At 41.4% G+C, this 16,820-nt stretch overlaps 1 protein-coding gene and 1 non-coding gene across 3 annotated transcripts in view; both read left to right on the top strand.

Moving 5' to 3' along the window:
- The first annotated feature begins 901 nt into the window (after positions 1-901).
- On the top strand, positions 902-975 carry trnar-ucu (transfer RNA arginine (anticodon UCU)). The gene has a single exon. It is a non-coding gene; the product is annotated as a tRNA-Arg (tRNA).
- Positions 976-7,780: 6,805 nt separating this feature from the next.
- cadm3 (cell adhesion molecule 3) overlaps positions 7,781-16,820 on the top strand; it is a 146,908-nt gene continuing 137,868 nt past the window's right edge. For both annotated transcript variants that reach the window (XM_061796567.1, XM_061796566.1), the window contains exons 1-2: positions 7,781-8,050; positions 14,546-14,722. In XM_061796567.1, the coding sequence (XP_061652551.1) occupies positions 14,644-14,722 (79 nt within the window). In that variant the 5' untranslated portion in view covers positions 7,781-8,050; positions 14,546-14,643. The remainder of the gene's footprint in view (positions 8,051-14,545; positions 14,723-16,820) is intronic.

The following is a 16,820-nucleotide window of genomic DNA, read 5'->3' as shown; positions in this document are numbered from 1 at the left end:
AGGACAAGCAATATTTTGGGCTCCCGGGTCCTGGAGTCACCGCGATTGATCATCCTCGGCAGTCTCGGCAACGCCTCCGCCAGTGAGATAGGCTCTTTAGTTTAACATATCCCTATGGTAGGGGTACCATTATTTTTTTTCCAGGCCTGTTTCATTAGTTTCATTTTAAAATGATTATGTTAAATCACAATTCAAAATCTGTGTCTGATTTTCATTGGTTGACTTTTAGTAAAGTTATATGCATCATTCATTTTGTCCATTTCAAGTTATTTCAGTTACCAACAATTTTGTTTGTAATTGGAATCTTCCCAAAATAACAGTTTATACTCATATTGCTTTTGTTTGTGTATTAACAAAAGCACAACACAAATTTGATTCATGTTTTACAATTTTAAAAAATGCAGCATTTCTTTTACAAATCATTTATTCAATAGTATTTTTTATTCTTACAGTACTTTGACTTTTTGTTCTCTTTACATATTTCCATTTTATAGTATTTTCTTCACTTCATATATATTTAAACATTTTTTTTAAAACATTCATTTTTTGTGAGCAAACTGTCTATTTTTTGTCATTTATTTTGAATGTATTGCAATATTATTATTATATTTATTTTCTTTATTTTGGGGTGGGGGGATTACCTTTCTCGCACAGCATGAATGACTTTCCGGTAGAGAAAATTGGCCACTTTAATATTGTGTTGGTTTTTCCCAACTTGTTTTTTGAAGTTTTATTTTTTGTGTGTGTCTTTTTCTTCCCTTCTTTTACTAACTTGCACTCATGGAATTCGCCTCTACAGCACCCCCTGTCGGGTGGCAGTGCACTGACTCTGTGGTCCTGATGCTGAGGGATGCAGCGGGTGCAGTATAAACCCTCGATATACGCTGCTTCTGGTGCCTGAGTCTCTGTGGCGCAATGGAATAGCGCGCTGGACTTCTAATCCAGAGGCTCCGGGTTCGAGTCCCGGCAGAGATGTTCGTGGTTGTGGCATTTTTGGAAATGTGACGGGGGAATAAAAAGCCATCTGTGCTGTTCTATTTATAACTTTAGTGGATGGGATTCATCAAAGGATGAGGAGACTTTGTGTGAGACATTACCGCTTTTCTTGTTCAGATTTGAGTTGAATAATAATTTTTCCAAGCAAAGGTTGCGCTCACTTTTATATGCTAATTTGTACTTTGTAAAAAGTGAAACCCGTGTGGTGTACATCGTGCCGCCTTTGTGTGTGTGGGTGTGTGTGTGTCATGAGCACACACAACTGACGGCAAAGCGTGTCTTACCCACCCCCATTTAAATATTTACGTCATTTGAGGTGTAGCTGTATTTTATCATTCAAATGCAAACTTCATTTTGTTGGAATTTTTTGATTGCATGTTTTAACTGGATAGTTTTTTTTCCCACATTATTTTAACAAAAGCTGGGTGATATGGCGATATACAGTATATCCTGGGGACAATAGAAAAATGTCCATCGCGCCATTTGTTTTCTACCGTTTCTATTGTCATTTATGCACTTTGATGCAAAGATTCCCACGTATGCTGTAGGGCTGAAATGAGACCTTATTTCAAGCAACTCAATTAAAAAAAAAAAAAAAAAAATGCTGAGGATGCCTAAGAGGACCTTTTATTTTTTATTTTTTATTTTGCAAAGCTCAGAGGACGCACGCAGGGGCTACCTTTAATGTGGCAGCGCATTTACATCACCTCAACAAGGGAAGAAGGACAAGGCTGCACGATGCATATTTTTTAAGTTTACAGTAAATAAAACCTTTTTCAGAGTGGTCAGCAGCTCTCAAAACGACGATTTAAAGGTTTATTTCTTGTAATTCAATGAAAATAGGATGTATTGATTTAAAAAAAAATGAAAGTTGAGGGCCGGCAGAGGTAAACAGGCGATCGGTGATTGGTCAAGCAAGCAGATGACAAAATGTGACATGCCAAACCACAGACGGTTGAAAACTGTGCGAAAAGCCAAAGAGGGTGCTGTAGATGAGATGCATTGTTCCCTTTGTCGCCAGCACGAAAAATCTAATTAAAGATTGCTGAAATAACTCGCCGAAGTTTGTGGAAGATGTTGCAGCCAATGGGCTAAAGAAAGTTAATGTAGAAAACCACGCAAAGGCACACAATAAGGCAGAAAATTTGGATATAAATCCTGCAACATTATACGAAATCTACAAAACTACTATTGGACGGGCGTTGAGCCATGCCTAACAGTGGGAAGGATCGGGTAACAAATTCAATCGGTGGTGTGCTGCATAGTGGTACTATATTTTGTGTATAGCACAAGGTGGCGAGATAAAAGACGCCATCAGGGTGCATAGAGTCTTGAAGATAGAGAGCCAGTTGATTAGCCTCAAGGTGTTACATTTTCTTACTTAGGGGAGATAACCACGAAAGTCAGGAGTAGTGTCCCCTGAATAGAAAGCCAAACTATAAATCTGTACGTTTGAAAAAATAAAATAAAAATCAGTGGTGAATTCAAGCAACACAAAATCCTAGATTGCTGTTGCACTTAACTCATTCACTGCCAGCCTTCCCAGTTAACATGGATATTTGACTTCTAAAGCCGTCAATGGCAGTGAATGTGTTAATTGATAAAATGGAATTGAAGTTAATTTATTTTTTAAAAATGTAATCCTAATTAATTGTAATTTATGAAGAAATCCAAGACATTTGAATTTAGTGAAACCATGAGTGCTAATATTCATTGGTCTTATTTCCAGTATATTTGCATTTGCAGTGTCGAGGCTTTTCATTTTAGTAAATACATTAGTAATTTAAAAAAATAAAAATACTAGTAACCAGAGAAAACAAACTCATCTTTATTGACATGATGAATACATTTTTCAAAGAATAGCTGAAAATGTACTATGTCGTGGTATATCGTTATCGTGATGTAAAATGGCCCACATCGTGATAGATTTTTTTTTCATATCGCCCAGCTCTAATTTGAACTATTGTAGTATTTTTAGTGTCCAAAATACCCGATTCCCACCACCTTTTTGAAACAATTATTTTGTTTGATTAAAATATTTTTAGAACATCTCCCAAATTTGGTTTAAAAACACACTTTTTTAAATCACTTTTGTCACTTTTTTTAAATCACTTTTTATTTTTATTACTTTTTTATTTTATTTGTATTTGAAATTTTATTGTATTTTGCTTTAAATTATTTATATAGATTTTGTTGCAATTATTTGTAAATTATTTTATAGTATTTTCATTATTAAATTCAAATACAAATACATTGATTTATATTATTGGTTTACCATATTTTTTAGTTTTGCTTTTTAATTGAATATAATGTTTTTTTGTTGTTTTAATTTTATTGTTTACATTTTTATATTCCTACAAAATATTTGTTTTTTGTTTTTAAATTTGTATTCATATATTATTATAACCTGTTTATTTTTTATTTCTTTCATTTATTATTTTTTTTTAAATCTTTTTTTCTTTTTAAAATAAGCTTTAATATATATATTGATTAAAACCAATTATATTTTAATGTGATTAGGAATTTGTAAAATATATTTCTGATCATATTTGTCATTTTACTTGAATAATATTTTTAAAATAAATATTGTGTATTTATTTTGATTTTGTATTGTGCTAAAAATAACAGTTGCCACAATATAGAGACAGTGTATATTTTTGTCAATATTTTTCCAGTATGTTTTAAGTCGAAGTTGTTGAAAATTTCTATATGTGGTATAAAGACCCTGAGATGCTTGTTTGCGAGGGGGTCCCTGTTGTGGATCCTTCAAGAATCGTTGGTTATTTTTATTTCTTTCAACATAAAAAAAGGAATTGAATCCCACTTTTATTTAAAAATATTTTAAAAGTATTCTGAGCAGCTGCATGCTTAAAGATCTCTCAAACAGACCGTAATCCCCCCACAACACCACAATCCCAGCCCCCCTTCTCCCTTGTTGCTTGTATTATTATTTTTGTTTGGCGCTTGAGGCTGCCGTCATCCATGTTTAACCCCGTCATGTTGCATGCACACAAACATACACACACATTCGCACAAACTTAATCCGCCACTAAAACTAATCCTTAATCCTCTCTGGCAAATTGAACAACCCCCCACCCACACCATCCTCGTTCCCAAATGGGACGGACAACATGCAAATTCAGCATTAAGTGCATGCAAATGCTTTGGGAGCGTCACACAAATTCCTCTGGGAAAAATTTTGATTCTTTTTTTTTTTTCATCGCCATTGGACAGTATGGTTATTATTGTGGTTTCCATCCATTCATCCATTTTCTGACTCGGGTTACACCCTGAACTGGTCGCCAGCCAATCGCAGGGCACATACAAACAAACAACCATTCGCACTCTCATTCGCACCTACGGGCAATTTAGAGTTGTCAATTTACCTACCATGCATGTTTTTGGGATGTGGGAGGAAACCGGAGTGCCCGGAGAAAACCCACACAGGCGGGCCGGGGATTGAACCCCGGTCCTCAGAACTGTGACGCAGACGCTCTAACCAGTTGTTCACTGTGCCGCCTATTGTGGTTTCCAGTAGAGATAAATGTGATTTTTGTCTGAGTATTTTACTCTGATGTGATATGAAAATATCAAGTTGTACGGCACTGGAAAGGACAGCTGCAACAATTGTGTGTGTGTGTGTGTGTGTGTGTGTGTGTCTGTGTGTGTAAAACGACTTTAGGCCAGCAACATTCAATCTTACTCCTTGCTACTATGTTAGCACCTTAGCATCCTGTTGTTGTGATCACGTGGGATCGGCATGCTGTCCGGGCTCTGCTTGATAAAAGTGTTGGAGCAGAGCATGGAATAGGCTGCGTGTATAAGAGTGGTAAAATCAGAGATTTTAAATCCAGTCCGATCCGATACTTGTTTTTTTGGTAACATCGTACCGATTTACGATCTCAAAGATCGGATCGGGACACCCCGAGTCATGACGTTGTCATCCCGTAGTACCGTATCGATTCACCAACTGAGAAAAGGGACTTTATATATGACTTTTTAAAAGTTTCTATGATGTATCATATTATCAAAATATCGTAGCACTATCAATTTGTTTTACACAATAATAGTAAATTTTACCCCCCTAAAATAATATTGTTGTCTCTCACTGTAGAGTATCTCATACGCCGACAGACAAAAGTATCTTTTTGTATGAATTGTTTAAAGGTTATTTAATATTGTGATATCAAAATATGACACTATCAAGTTGTTGTACATCACTGTAAACTACAGTATGTATTTTTATATTAATCACTTCTTTTTGACATGTATGTCATGTATGTATGTATGCTACATCCAACATTGCTGACTGTTCTTGCTGCTTTTGTTCACTTTCAAATCTACATGTACTGTATAGTAAGCTTCACTTAGTATCATCCTCTTTATGTATTATTCATTCATGTTTAGCTACATGTATTGTTTTGCTGCATACCTTGCTGTTGACTATTCTTGCTGCGTTTTGTTCACTTTCACATTTGCATAGATAGCATGAACATTGCACAATATTGAATATGATAAACAATATTTACTTATTCATGTATCACTACTTTATTAATGCATATATCGTTTTTTTTCCTACATACAACGCTGCTGACTATTGCTGATTTTTGGTCACATTCACATCTGCTTATATAGTATGCATAATATAGCATTAGCTTGTGTTTGTATATCATTTATCTATTTCTAGACACTTTTATTGACATTATATTTTTTGCTACATCCAACGCTGCTGACTATTCTTGCTGCTTTAGTTCACATTCACAATGTGCATTACCATGACCTGGATAACTGAGAATCTACACAGATACATTCACGTATGCATATACAGTGTTCTCCAAAAGCATTGGAACGGAAAGGTCAATTCCTTTATTTTTGTTCTATACTGAAGACATTTGGGTTTCAGATCAAAAGATGAATATAAAACAAAAGTTCTGAATGGCAGCTTTCATTTCATGTTATTTACATCTAGATGTGTTAAAAAAAACTCAGAGGACAGAGCACCTTTTGTTAGAAGCCACCCACTTTTCAAGTGAGCAAAGGTATTGGGACAGACATTATTCAATTAACTTAACGTGAATAACAATTTATATTTGGTGGTATAACCCTTACTTGCAATAACTGCATCAAGCCTGCGACCCATTAACTTCACCAGATTGTTGCATGCTTCATTTGGAATGCTTTTCGAGGCCTTTACTGCAGCCTCTTTCAGTTCTTGTTTGTTTCTGAGGGCTTCTCCATTCAGTCTCTTCTTCAGGAGGTTAAATGCATGCTCTATCGGGTTAAGGTCCGGTGACTGACTTGGACAGTCTAAGACCTTTCACTTTTTCTCCCTGATGAAGTCCTTTTTTGTGTTGGCTGTGTGTTTTGGGTCATTGCTTTGTTGCATGATGAAGCTTCTCCCGATTAGTTTGGATGCATTCTTCTATAAATTGTCAGACAAGATGCTTTGCAAACCTCCACAGGGCAGGGGTGAAGGTATCACAATCAGCTGTTCGAAGAAGACTTCGAGAGAAGAAATATACAGGCCCATACCACAAGATGCAAACCACTCTTCATCAAAAAGAATCAGAAGGCCAGATTGGATTTTGCAAAGAAGAGATGAGCCAGTTTTTTGGACTGATGAGGCCAAGTGTAACCTCTAGCAAAGTGATGGAAAGGCCAAAGTATGGAGTAGGATCTGCTTATGGTCCAAAACACAAAAGCTCATCTGTGAAGCATGGTGGGGGTAATAGCTTGGGCTATTCTGGCAATTTACAGAAAAATGCATCCAAACTAATCGGGAGAAGCTTCATCATGCAACAAGACAATGACCCAAAACATACTGCCAACACAATACAATATATAATTATTGCAAGTGAGGGTTAGGCCACCAAAAATAAATGTTAATCACTTTAAGTTAATTTAATAATGTCTGAGCGTCACGGTGGTCGACAGGCCTCGCCTGTGTGGAGTTTGCATGTTCTCCTCATGCCTGCATGGGTTTTCTCGGGGTACTCGGGTTTCCTCCCACATCCCAAAAAACATGGATGGTAGCTTAATTGAAGACTCTAAATTGCCCGTAGGTGTGAATGTAAGTGTGAATAGTTGTTTGTTTATGTGTGCCCTGTGATTGGCTGCGGACCAGTTCAGGCTGTACCTCGCCTCTCACCCGAAGATAGCTGGGATAGTCCTGTGTGGCAGGGGGCCGGAAGACCCACCCCGTTGACAAATAATTACATTCAAGCAAAGTTCCGTCCTCAAGGCCCCCCTCCCACCTTCATGAAGGTGTTGTAGGCTCGGACCAGGTGCTATGACACTGAATATGAATTTTTAAAAATGTATTTACATGTTGCTACTTTATTGACATGTATCATTTTTGCTGACTACATACAATGCTACTGACTATTCTTGCTGCTTTTCACATTCATATCTGCATATCTAGCATGCATAATATAATCTAGTCTCCTGTCTATATATTATTTATTCATGTACTACAGCTCTGTTATTGACACATCCAAAGCTGCTGACTATTCTCGTGGCCTTTTTGTTCACCTCTAGTTTATTCTCCTCGACAATAGTGATGATGACGTATTATTCTCTCTCTCTCACACACACACACACACACACACACACACACACACACACACAACCCCCCTTCCTTTTTCTTCCCTTGGCTCCGGCCCGAGCCTGCTCTGTTCTTTCGTTCGTTGTGAGCCAAATGCTATTAAAATCCCCTCCCTCACGCCTTCCCTCTCTCCATCTCTCTCTCTCTCCCTCGCTCGTCCCTCCCTCCCTCGCTCTCCATCCAGTCCAGACTGTGTTTTGCTGCAGTGAGCGGCAGCCGTGTGCAGAGAAGCGCGTGAAAAGGGGGGGGGGGAGTGAAAACAACAACAACAACAACAACAACAACACACGCAACAACAAGAAGGAGGAGGTTAAAAAGAAGAAGCGAGTAGGAAAAAGAGAAGTGGAGTAGGAGAAGAAGACGCAAAGGAGAGAGAGAGAGAGAGCGTCACGCGGGAGGGAAACGCGAACAGCGGACCTAAGTGGAGACAACGAGAGGCGGAACGTAACGGTGCGTGTGCACACTTCTTACCCTTCCTTAGTGTTTTTCTTGTTATTTTGGGAGGGAGCGTGATAGTCGAGACACCTGTCACGCGTCTGCAGGAATGTGCGTGCGCGTGCACGGTGAGCACACTGCCCTCACTGGCGCGTGCGCGCTTTAATCTGTTATGCGAGATCATCAACATCCTAATCCCTTTGTGTTGCTTCGTGTGTTGTTGTTTTACTAGTTTGGAAAAGGCTCTCACTGTACATAGAGTAAAAAAAAAAAAGTGCCTTCATCGTCGTCACCATCACGTGTTGTTCTCGTCGGACATTACTGTTATGACGTGCTAAATAAAGTGTGTTGCAATAATCGAACCCCATCCTCCATCCTTTCCCTCCTCCCTTTCCCCGCCCTAACCGTCCGCCCGTCCCGCAGGCGACGCTCGCTCGCTCGCTGGCTGCGCGGTGGTGACAATGAGCGTGCGCGCGCGGCTATTTTCAGACGCGCGCGTGTGTGGGACGGACAGGTGCACCTGAGTGCCGCTTTGTTAATTCCCATTAAAAGCAGAGTTTTTCAGCTTCACTTCACACTGCTTGTAAACACCGATATTCCCTTTTACGCTGCACTACTTGCTTGCTTTTTACACTGCGTGTCGAGTCATTGATGCTTTTTACATTGCTCAGTAAAATGCAGTGATGCTTTGGCACTGCCCGGTAGTTTATATCCCGCTGCAAGGTTCGACTCGCAACTGATCCTTCACTGCATATTTCGCTATTGATGTTTTTCCCATCGCTCAATAGACACTTTTCTACTGGTCGGTTCTCTATTGGGTCCTTTTGCATTGCACGGCTCACTCCTGGCTGCGATTGGCTGGCGACCAGTCCAGGGTGTACTCCGCCTTGTTCCCCAAGTCAGCTCGGCTAGTCTCCAAGTATGGCTGCAAGAGATTGGAGAAAAAAATGACATTGCGATTTTTCATAAACCTGCAATATATATTTCAATGTGGAAAAAAAAAATGAAAGGGTAACATGTATTGTTTGGACAGTTTATGATAAAAATAAAAATAAAAATAATAAAATTAGCTAAATTCTGCTCAATAGAGCACAGAAGTAAGCTGAATCATTTGTGTGAAGTCTACCTTTATTTAAATGCACTGTAGTACTGACAACCAGACATGAAGTTCAAATAATTTATTTTCATGGCCAGTTATACTGTGTAGTCATTAGCACATTACTAACACTGTTCATTTGTTTTTAATAAATCAGTTATTTTACACATTTTAACATATTATGCATGAGTATTTCTTTATTTTAGTGCATTAGTTTAACCAACACCATAAGTTGAGCGTGCACCTTAAGTGTGTGCCCCTTCAATGCAGCCGTAGCTCTCCACCCGCCCCTCCCCTCAAGTGTAATCCGTTGTTTGTTCGTTGCATTCTGAAGAGCTATGCTGTAGATTAAATGCAGGCGTGAAATTGTTTCCTGTGTCCTCATTTTTTTGCTTGACAGTTTTAAATTAAACTACAGCTGGGAGTGACAAATAAACAACTTAAAGCAAGAACATTTTGCCTCTTATTTGGAGAATGTTTTGCTTTCTGTCAAATAATTCATAGTACAAATGTGATTGGTGGAATGATGCGCGCAGTGTATGTTGGGTACCAAAGTTCTTTGGCCTCTTACATTCCAGGACCATGTGATGTGACAATTGCGCAAGCACACATTGTGATGACGTTGCTCAAACAATATATCATGCAGCCCTAGCTCCAAGCTCACCCGCCACCCTAATGACAAGTGGTCTTGAAGATGGTTGATTTGCTAATAACACTTTTCTACCGCTAGACTTGCTTAGTTCACTGCATGGCACACAATAGTTGCTATTTCACTGCACGTATCACTCATGACCTTTTTCCACTCTATAGTTAGCATTTCCACTACACCGTTCACTATTGATAGTTTTCTACTTGCAATTGATGCTTTTCCGTTGCACAGTAGACACTTTTCCTACTGTGTAATGGGTGCCAGGGAGCCCTTGGCGACAGTGTCAGTGAACGTCACTCATCCATTACCCTAAGACTCTGCTGCCCGGTAGGTTAACAGCCCGGGTTTTAGCCTAGCAGTTAGTGCATTAAATGCTCAACTGGTGATGGCGGTGGTGCGCAGGTTTGATCGCAGAGGTGGCTGGACTGCACAGGACGCCTCTGTTACGACTGCATGGATCACAATCGGTCCTTGAAAATATCAGAATCAGAATCAGAATCAGAATCATCTTTATTTGCCAAGTATGTCCAAAACACACAAGGAATTTGTCTCCGGTAGTTGGAGCCGCTCTAGTACAACAGACAGTCAATTTACAGAACACTTTGGAGACATAAAGACATTGACAAAAAACAACAACAAACAACAATTGTGCAAAAAGATGCAGAGTCCTCAGTTCGAATGGCTAATGACGCAATAGTCCGGTGCAACGACCATTGTGCAAAGGGCACTGAGACTTCAAGGAGTGTATGCGGTTTAAAGTGACGAGTACTGCGATAATCTGGGACAATGGTTGTGCAAATGTTACAGATACTCCTCAATCAGTGTGCAAATGAAGCAGATACTACTCTGGCATGAGTGGCCACTATATGCAAATAGTGCAGCACGGCGAGACAACTACAGTGAGTGCACGAGTAATACATAATACAGAATACAGAAATGTGACAACGAACTCAAGTCAAAAAATTGCCAGCTTGTTGTAATGGAATTGTAAGTTAGCTGTTCAAGAAGTTGATTGCAAGAGGGAAGAAGCTGTTGGAATGTCTACTAGTTCTAGTTTGCATTGATCGGTAGCGCCTACCTGAGGGAAGGAGCTGGAAGAGCTGGTGACCGGGGTGGGGAGGGTCCGAGAGGATTTTGCACGCCCTTGTCTTAGTTCTGGCAGCGTGCAAGTCCTCAAGGGTGGGTAGGGGGGTACCGACAATCCTTTCAGCAGTTTTGATTGTCCGTTGCAGTCGGAGTTTGTCCTTTTTTGTAGCAGCACCAAACCAGACTGTGATGGAAGAACACAGGACTGATTCGATGACCGCTGTGTAGAACTGTCTCAGCAGCTCCGGTGGCAGGCCATGCTTTCTCAGAAGCCGCAGGAAGTACATCCTCTGCTGGGCCTTTTTGAGGACGGAGTTGATGTTAGTCGCCCACTTCAGGTCCTGGGAGATTGTAATTCCCAGGAACTTGAAGGTCTCGACGGTTGACACAAGGCAGCTGGACAGCGTGAGGGGCAGCTGTGGCGAAGGATGCCTCCTGAAGTCCACGATCATCTCTACAGTCTTGAGCGTGTTCAGCTCCAGGTTGTGTCGGCCGCACCACAGCTCCAGCCGCTCCGCTTCCTGTCGATATGCAGACTCGTCACCGTCCTTGATGAGGCCGATGACAGTGGTGTCATCTGCAAACTTCAGGAGTTTGACAGTCGGGTTCGCTGAGGTGCAGTCGTTCGTGTAGAGAGAGAAGAGCAGCGGAGAGAGGACACAACCTTGGGGCGCCCCAGTGCTGATGCTGCGTGTGGATGAGGTGGCCTCCCCCAGCCTGACCTGCTGTGTCCTGCCCGTCAGAAAGCTGTAGATCCACTGGCAGATGGCAGGTGAGACGCTGAGCTGGAGAAGCTTGGATGAAAGGAGTTCAGGGATGATGGTGTTGAACGCTGAGCTGAAGTCCACGAACAGGATCCTCGCGTAGGTCCCTGCACTGTCGAGGTGTTCTAGGATGAAGTGCAGTCCCATGTTGACTGCATCATCCGCAGATCTGTTCGCTTGGTAGGCAAACTGCAGGGGGTCCAGCAGGGGACCTGTGACACTCTTGAGGTGGTCCAGCACAAGACGTTCAAAGGACTTCATGACCACAGATGTCAAAGCGACAGGCCTGTAGTCATTCAGACCCGAGATTGCAGGTTTCTTGGGGACTGGGATGATGGTGGAGCGTTTGAAGCAGGATGGAACTTCGCACATTTCCAGTGATCTGTTGAAGATCTGAGTGAAGACTGGCGCGAGCTGGTCCGCGCAGACTTTGAGGCAGGATGGAGACACGTGGTCCGGGCCTGCCGCTTTGTTAATCTTTTGTTGTTTGAAGATGCGTCTCACATCCTGTTCATGGATGGTTAACGCAGAGGTCAGAGGTGTGATTGTGGTCGCGGGTGGGGCCGGGTTGGTGTGTGGTGTGAAACTGTCCTTTTCAAATCTGCAGTAGAAGGTATTCTATACAGTATACAGTGGTACCTTGGTAAAACGGACCCCAATATAACAAATATCGGATAAAAAAGTTCGTTGGGTCTCAACAATGTGTCCAAAACTAGTTTTCATTTGTTACTTAAACTGCCGTTGGCAAAGTCTGTTAGTTCCAGAATTGGCCGGTGTTGTTTACTGGCGCTGTGGCGCAATACAGGCACAGAAGGGGACTGACGTATTTCCGGGTCACAGATATACAATATGACTTGATTCAATTTCAAAAGACGTGCCTCCCGTGCCTATGTGGCAGCCATGTTGAAAGTAGGGTATTGACGTGGTGGCCATGTTGAATGTGTGATATTGACGTGGCGGCCGTGTCTATTGTGCGTATAGAGAGAGAGAGAATACAAAACACAAATTTCTTTATTTACAATAACTTTGGACTGTTCTGGGTGTTTTAGGCCATGAAAAATATCGACAAAACATTAATTTTGTACTGTACAGCATTATGGCTGCATATGGCCTCAAAAAAAAAAAAAAAAAAAGCGTTTCAATGTAACGGACATTGACTATATCGGCCGACCCCGCACCCGTCTTAGTCCGTTCTATCGAGGTTGCACTGTTCCTCAAAATTGATGCTTTTCCACTGTACTGACCCCTTTTCCACTGCATTGTTAACTATTGGCTTTTTTTCTCATACACAGACTGCTGTGGATGCTTTTCCATTGCACTTCTTGGCTCACTACTGACCATAGTCCTCCTTGCTACTGACCCTTTTCCACTGTACAGTTTGCGAATGTTGTTGATGTTTTTCCATTGCTCAATAGATATTTTTCCACTGGACGGGTTGTCATTCCACTGCAATGCTCAATACTGAATCGTTTCAACTGCATGGCTCAACTCACTACTGACCCTTTTGCTCTGCAAGACTTGTAATTCCACTCCATGGCCAACAATTGATGCTTTTGCACTGCTCAATAGACACTATTCCACTGCATGGATCAATATTGTACTGTACATATTTTGAAATGGATGCTTTTCCACTTGTACATAGATGCTCAACAGTCACTTGTTCACTGAACAGCTATGCCACTGGAATTGCTATTGTAATAGATTCTTTTTCGCCATACCGCTCGCAATGCCCACAGTTTTTTGTTCCACTTCACAATTTTCAACCTTGAACTTTTTCTCTGTATTGATCACAATTGATCCTTTTCGATGGCACAGCGTGCGATTGGTGCTTTTCAAATACATAGCTCGATATTCTACTGCATGGTTCGCTATTGGCACTTCTCCACTGCACAACAATTACTTTTTCACTGCACAGATTGCCATTCTACTTCATGGCTCACTACTGACCCTTTTTTCACTGCATAATTCGCGATTGGCACTTTTTCCCACAGCACAGCTCGCTGTTAATGCCTTCTGTTGCTCAGTTGATGCTAGTCTACTTCATGGCACGCTACTGACACTATGTTTCACTGCACAGTTGATGCTTTTCTACTGCATGGTTCACTATTCCATAGCATGGTTTGCTATTGACCATTTTCCACTGCAAGGCTCACTATTGATGCTTTCTACTGCAATGATCACCATTTGAATGGGCCACTCTGTCAAGTCAGGACCAGAAAAACAGTTAAAACCAAGTCATGTAGAACAATCTGAAACATCACAAAGACAGGCTCACATTTCTTTTGCTAGGTTCGGTGCTTATATTAGTGTATTGTAACAGAGCACAATATTTTGTGGGTCTTGAAAAATCAGTCAAAATGCTCTAAAACAGCTGCCAATCTGCTTTGAAAACAGCTGGCAGTTAATGAGTTAAGTAACTGAAACTAAGTAAATGTAGTTCATTGAGATCCACCTCTGCTCGCTATTGACCTTTTCCCACTACATGGCTCTACTCGTCCTGAGACTTTTCCACTGCATGGCTCCCTATTGATGCTTTTCCACAGAAGAAACAACAACCATAACTACGCATGCTAACGTTAGCATAGTCAATGGCTTTGCCTCAGTCCGCAATAATAATCAATCTTTGTCAAATGTGTTATTTCGACCGCGACACTGTTTTTGAAGCGGTTATTGCGATTGTGGTCCACCAATGTTGTTTTGGTCTTATTCAATCCCCCCTCATTCCGTCATTCCTCTCCCGCTCGTTACCGTCAATACACCCCCCTCTTCATTCCCCACTCGCCCTTCAACTCCCATTCCCCACTTCAGCGTGTTATGACACAAGCCGATCGATTCATGCATGAGGTCGTATATTCATGGCAGGAGACAGAGTACACAAATAACAAACCATTAACCACCCTGCCTTCTTCCCGCAGGTAACTTCCATCGGGACCTCTCCCATCACTTCCTCCTTTGAGCTCTCCCCCTGGCCCACAATTGGAAGCCAACGAGCGGGATATCCGAGCGACTGAGCATGGCTTTCCCATCAGCTCCGTTATGGATTGTCGGCGTAATGACGCTACACTGTGCGGTTCGCAGCAACGTCGTTTTTGGTGAGTACCCACTGACATTAGCCACCGACCCCCTCCTCGGACCCCTTACACTCCTACTGAGGAGTGGGGTGTGGTGGGCTCTGACCTCACATCCTGCTTTTTCTCTTTCTATGCCTCTTATCTGTTGGGGCTTTTTACTGATTTCCTATATGATGACAAGGAGAGCACTGGAGTGCAACTAACCACATGGGACACTCCCATCACCACCCAGTTGAGCCAACCACGTATGAGGCATATGTATGTCCATGGGAACACACACAAGGACCTTTGGCCTCATTTCCACCTTGTAGTCCAGTTCAGTCCAGTATGGTACAGTATTTTTGGGTGCATTTTAAGCGGTGGCCAAAATATCCAACTATATGCTTATGGTTTGCTGATTATGGTCTGGTTATCTTATCATGAAATCTTGATCAGCACTTACTGTACCCTGGCAAACTGATGTGTAAGGCTCAGTGGACACATGGTTTACGTTCCAGTTCGGTAGGTGTGCGGTAGAAAATGCAATGCAGATTGGCACTTACTGATCCAAACCGTACCACGACTACCTGAACTAGAACTCATGGAGTTGTGGTTCAGTTGTGTAACCGAGCACTCTGTGCAATGGAAAGGCAATACTGCAATTTACCGATCCAAACCAGAACATGACAAGAGTTTTTGGTATGTCCAACGGGATGGTTTTCTGATGCAAAGTGGCCTGTTTAAATCCTGAACAGCACATATTGTAAGGCGGCAAACTAAACTGTATGTCTCGGTGGAAACATGGCTCATTGTTCAGTTCACTACGGTATATATGCATGCGGGGAAAATGCAAACCCTGATTAGTCATAGCAGTGGCGGCTGATTAATAGAGGATGCTAGAGCGCCGCCCCATCACTCAGCTCAGTCACCTTGAATGAGACAAAAATTTAACAATGAAAATGCAATATTAAGATAAAAACATTTCAAAATATATGTACATGTATTTTTAGATGAGCAGGATAAATAGTATATAGTTAATGATGAATAATGTTGTTTCGTAATCTCTGTTGTCCGATTTTGTTACATACTTCCCTTCCAGCACGCACAAATCTTTACGCATCGACTTTCATTTAACATTTGACATGTACAGTAGCTATTGTTAGATAGAACCAAGGTGGCGCACAACATTACCCTGCGGCAAGCTGGACTTCAATCAGCGTCAGCCGGATGTGACACCGGCTCCATGGTGGGAGTGTCATCACGTGTAATCACAATCGTAGCTTAGAATTTCAGTAGTTGAGATGATTGGAAAATGGAGGCGCTATTAATTAATTTGGTGAAGTCACTTAACACGTTTTGAGAGGTGAACGTACCAGCAGATTAGCAAAACCTCGACGTGAAAGAGCGCAGCGGTACACAGCACTCCACAGGCAGACCGAGGGATACAAGACACAAGCTCTTTGGCTAATGGTTTATTCTGTTTAGCTGCCTCTTTTGGAAACGTCAGAATCTGACCCAGCATGGATTAAGACAGGTATGACTCATTTATATAATCATATTACTAATAGATAGCTTTGTATAACTGGCCCTATATTTTATTTATTTCCTTAAGTCGCAGGATGTCACCTCCGTATTTCCGGGGGCGGGTTACAAAATAAGAGCATCCGGAATAATCAAACATTATCTCCCAGCTGTTGATATGTTGAAATCAAATCAAGTCCTGATTCCCACTTATTGATTCCCACTTACTGATACCGTGGCAAACTTCTAGTACTGCTCAGCGGCAACGTGGTTTATGGTTCCGTCCGTTACTGAATTTTTGGGCATTTCCATTATTATGGTACGGTCCCTGAAACTAGTACTGGTACTTGGTACTGGTTGCAATAGTATGGTTTCCTTGTTAATTTTTCACTGTTAGAGTGGATTGGTTGTCAGAGCCTTGTCACTTCCTGTTTTACAATTTAATAAACCATGTAAACCAAAAGTAAAATTCAAAAAACATTTGCACAAATTCGATCCTGTTTGGTACAGATATTTTGGCATTTCCATTGTAATGGGGTCCTGAAACGGATCACTTTTTGGCAAGGTCTTGTAGGGTAACTGTTCAGAGAAGCTTGGGATGTTTTTTTTGAGAAGGCTG

The sequence above is a fragment of the Phyllopteryx taeniolatus genome, chromosome 14 (genome assembly GCF_024500385.1).
Source record: "Phyllopteryx taeniolatus isolate TA_2022b chromosome 14, UOR_Ptae_1.2, whole genome shotgun sequence".
NCBI lineage: Eukaryota > Metazoa > Chordata > Actinopteri > Syngnathiformes > Syngnathidae > Phyllopteryx > Phyllopteryx taeniolatus.
This window is presented reverse-complemented; position numbering and strand designations above follow the sequence as displayed.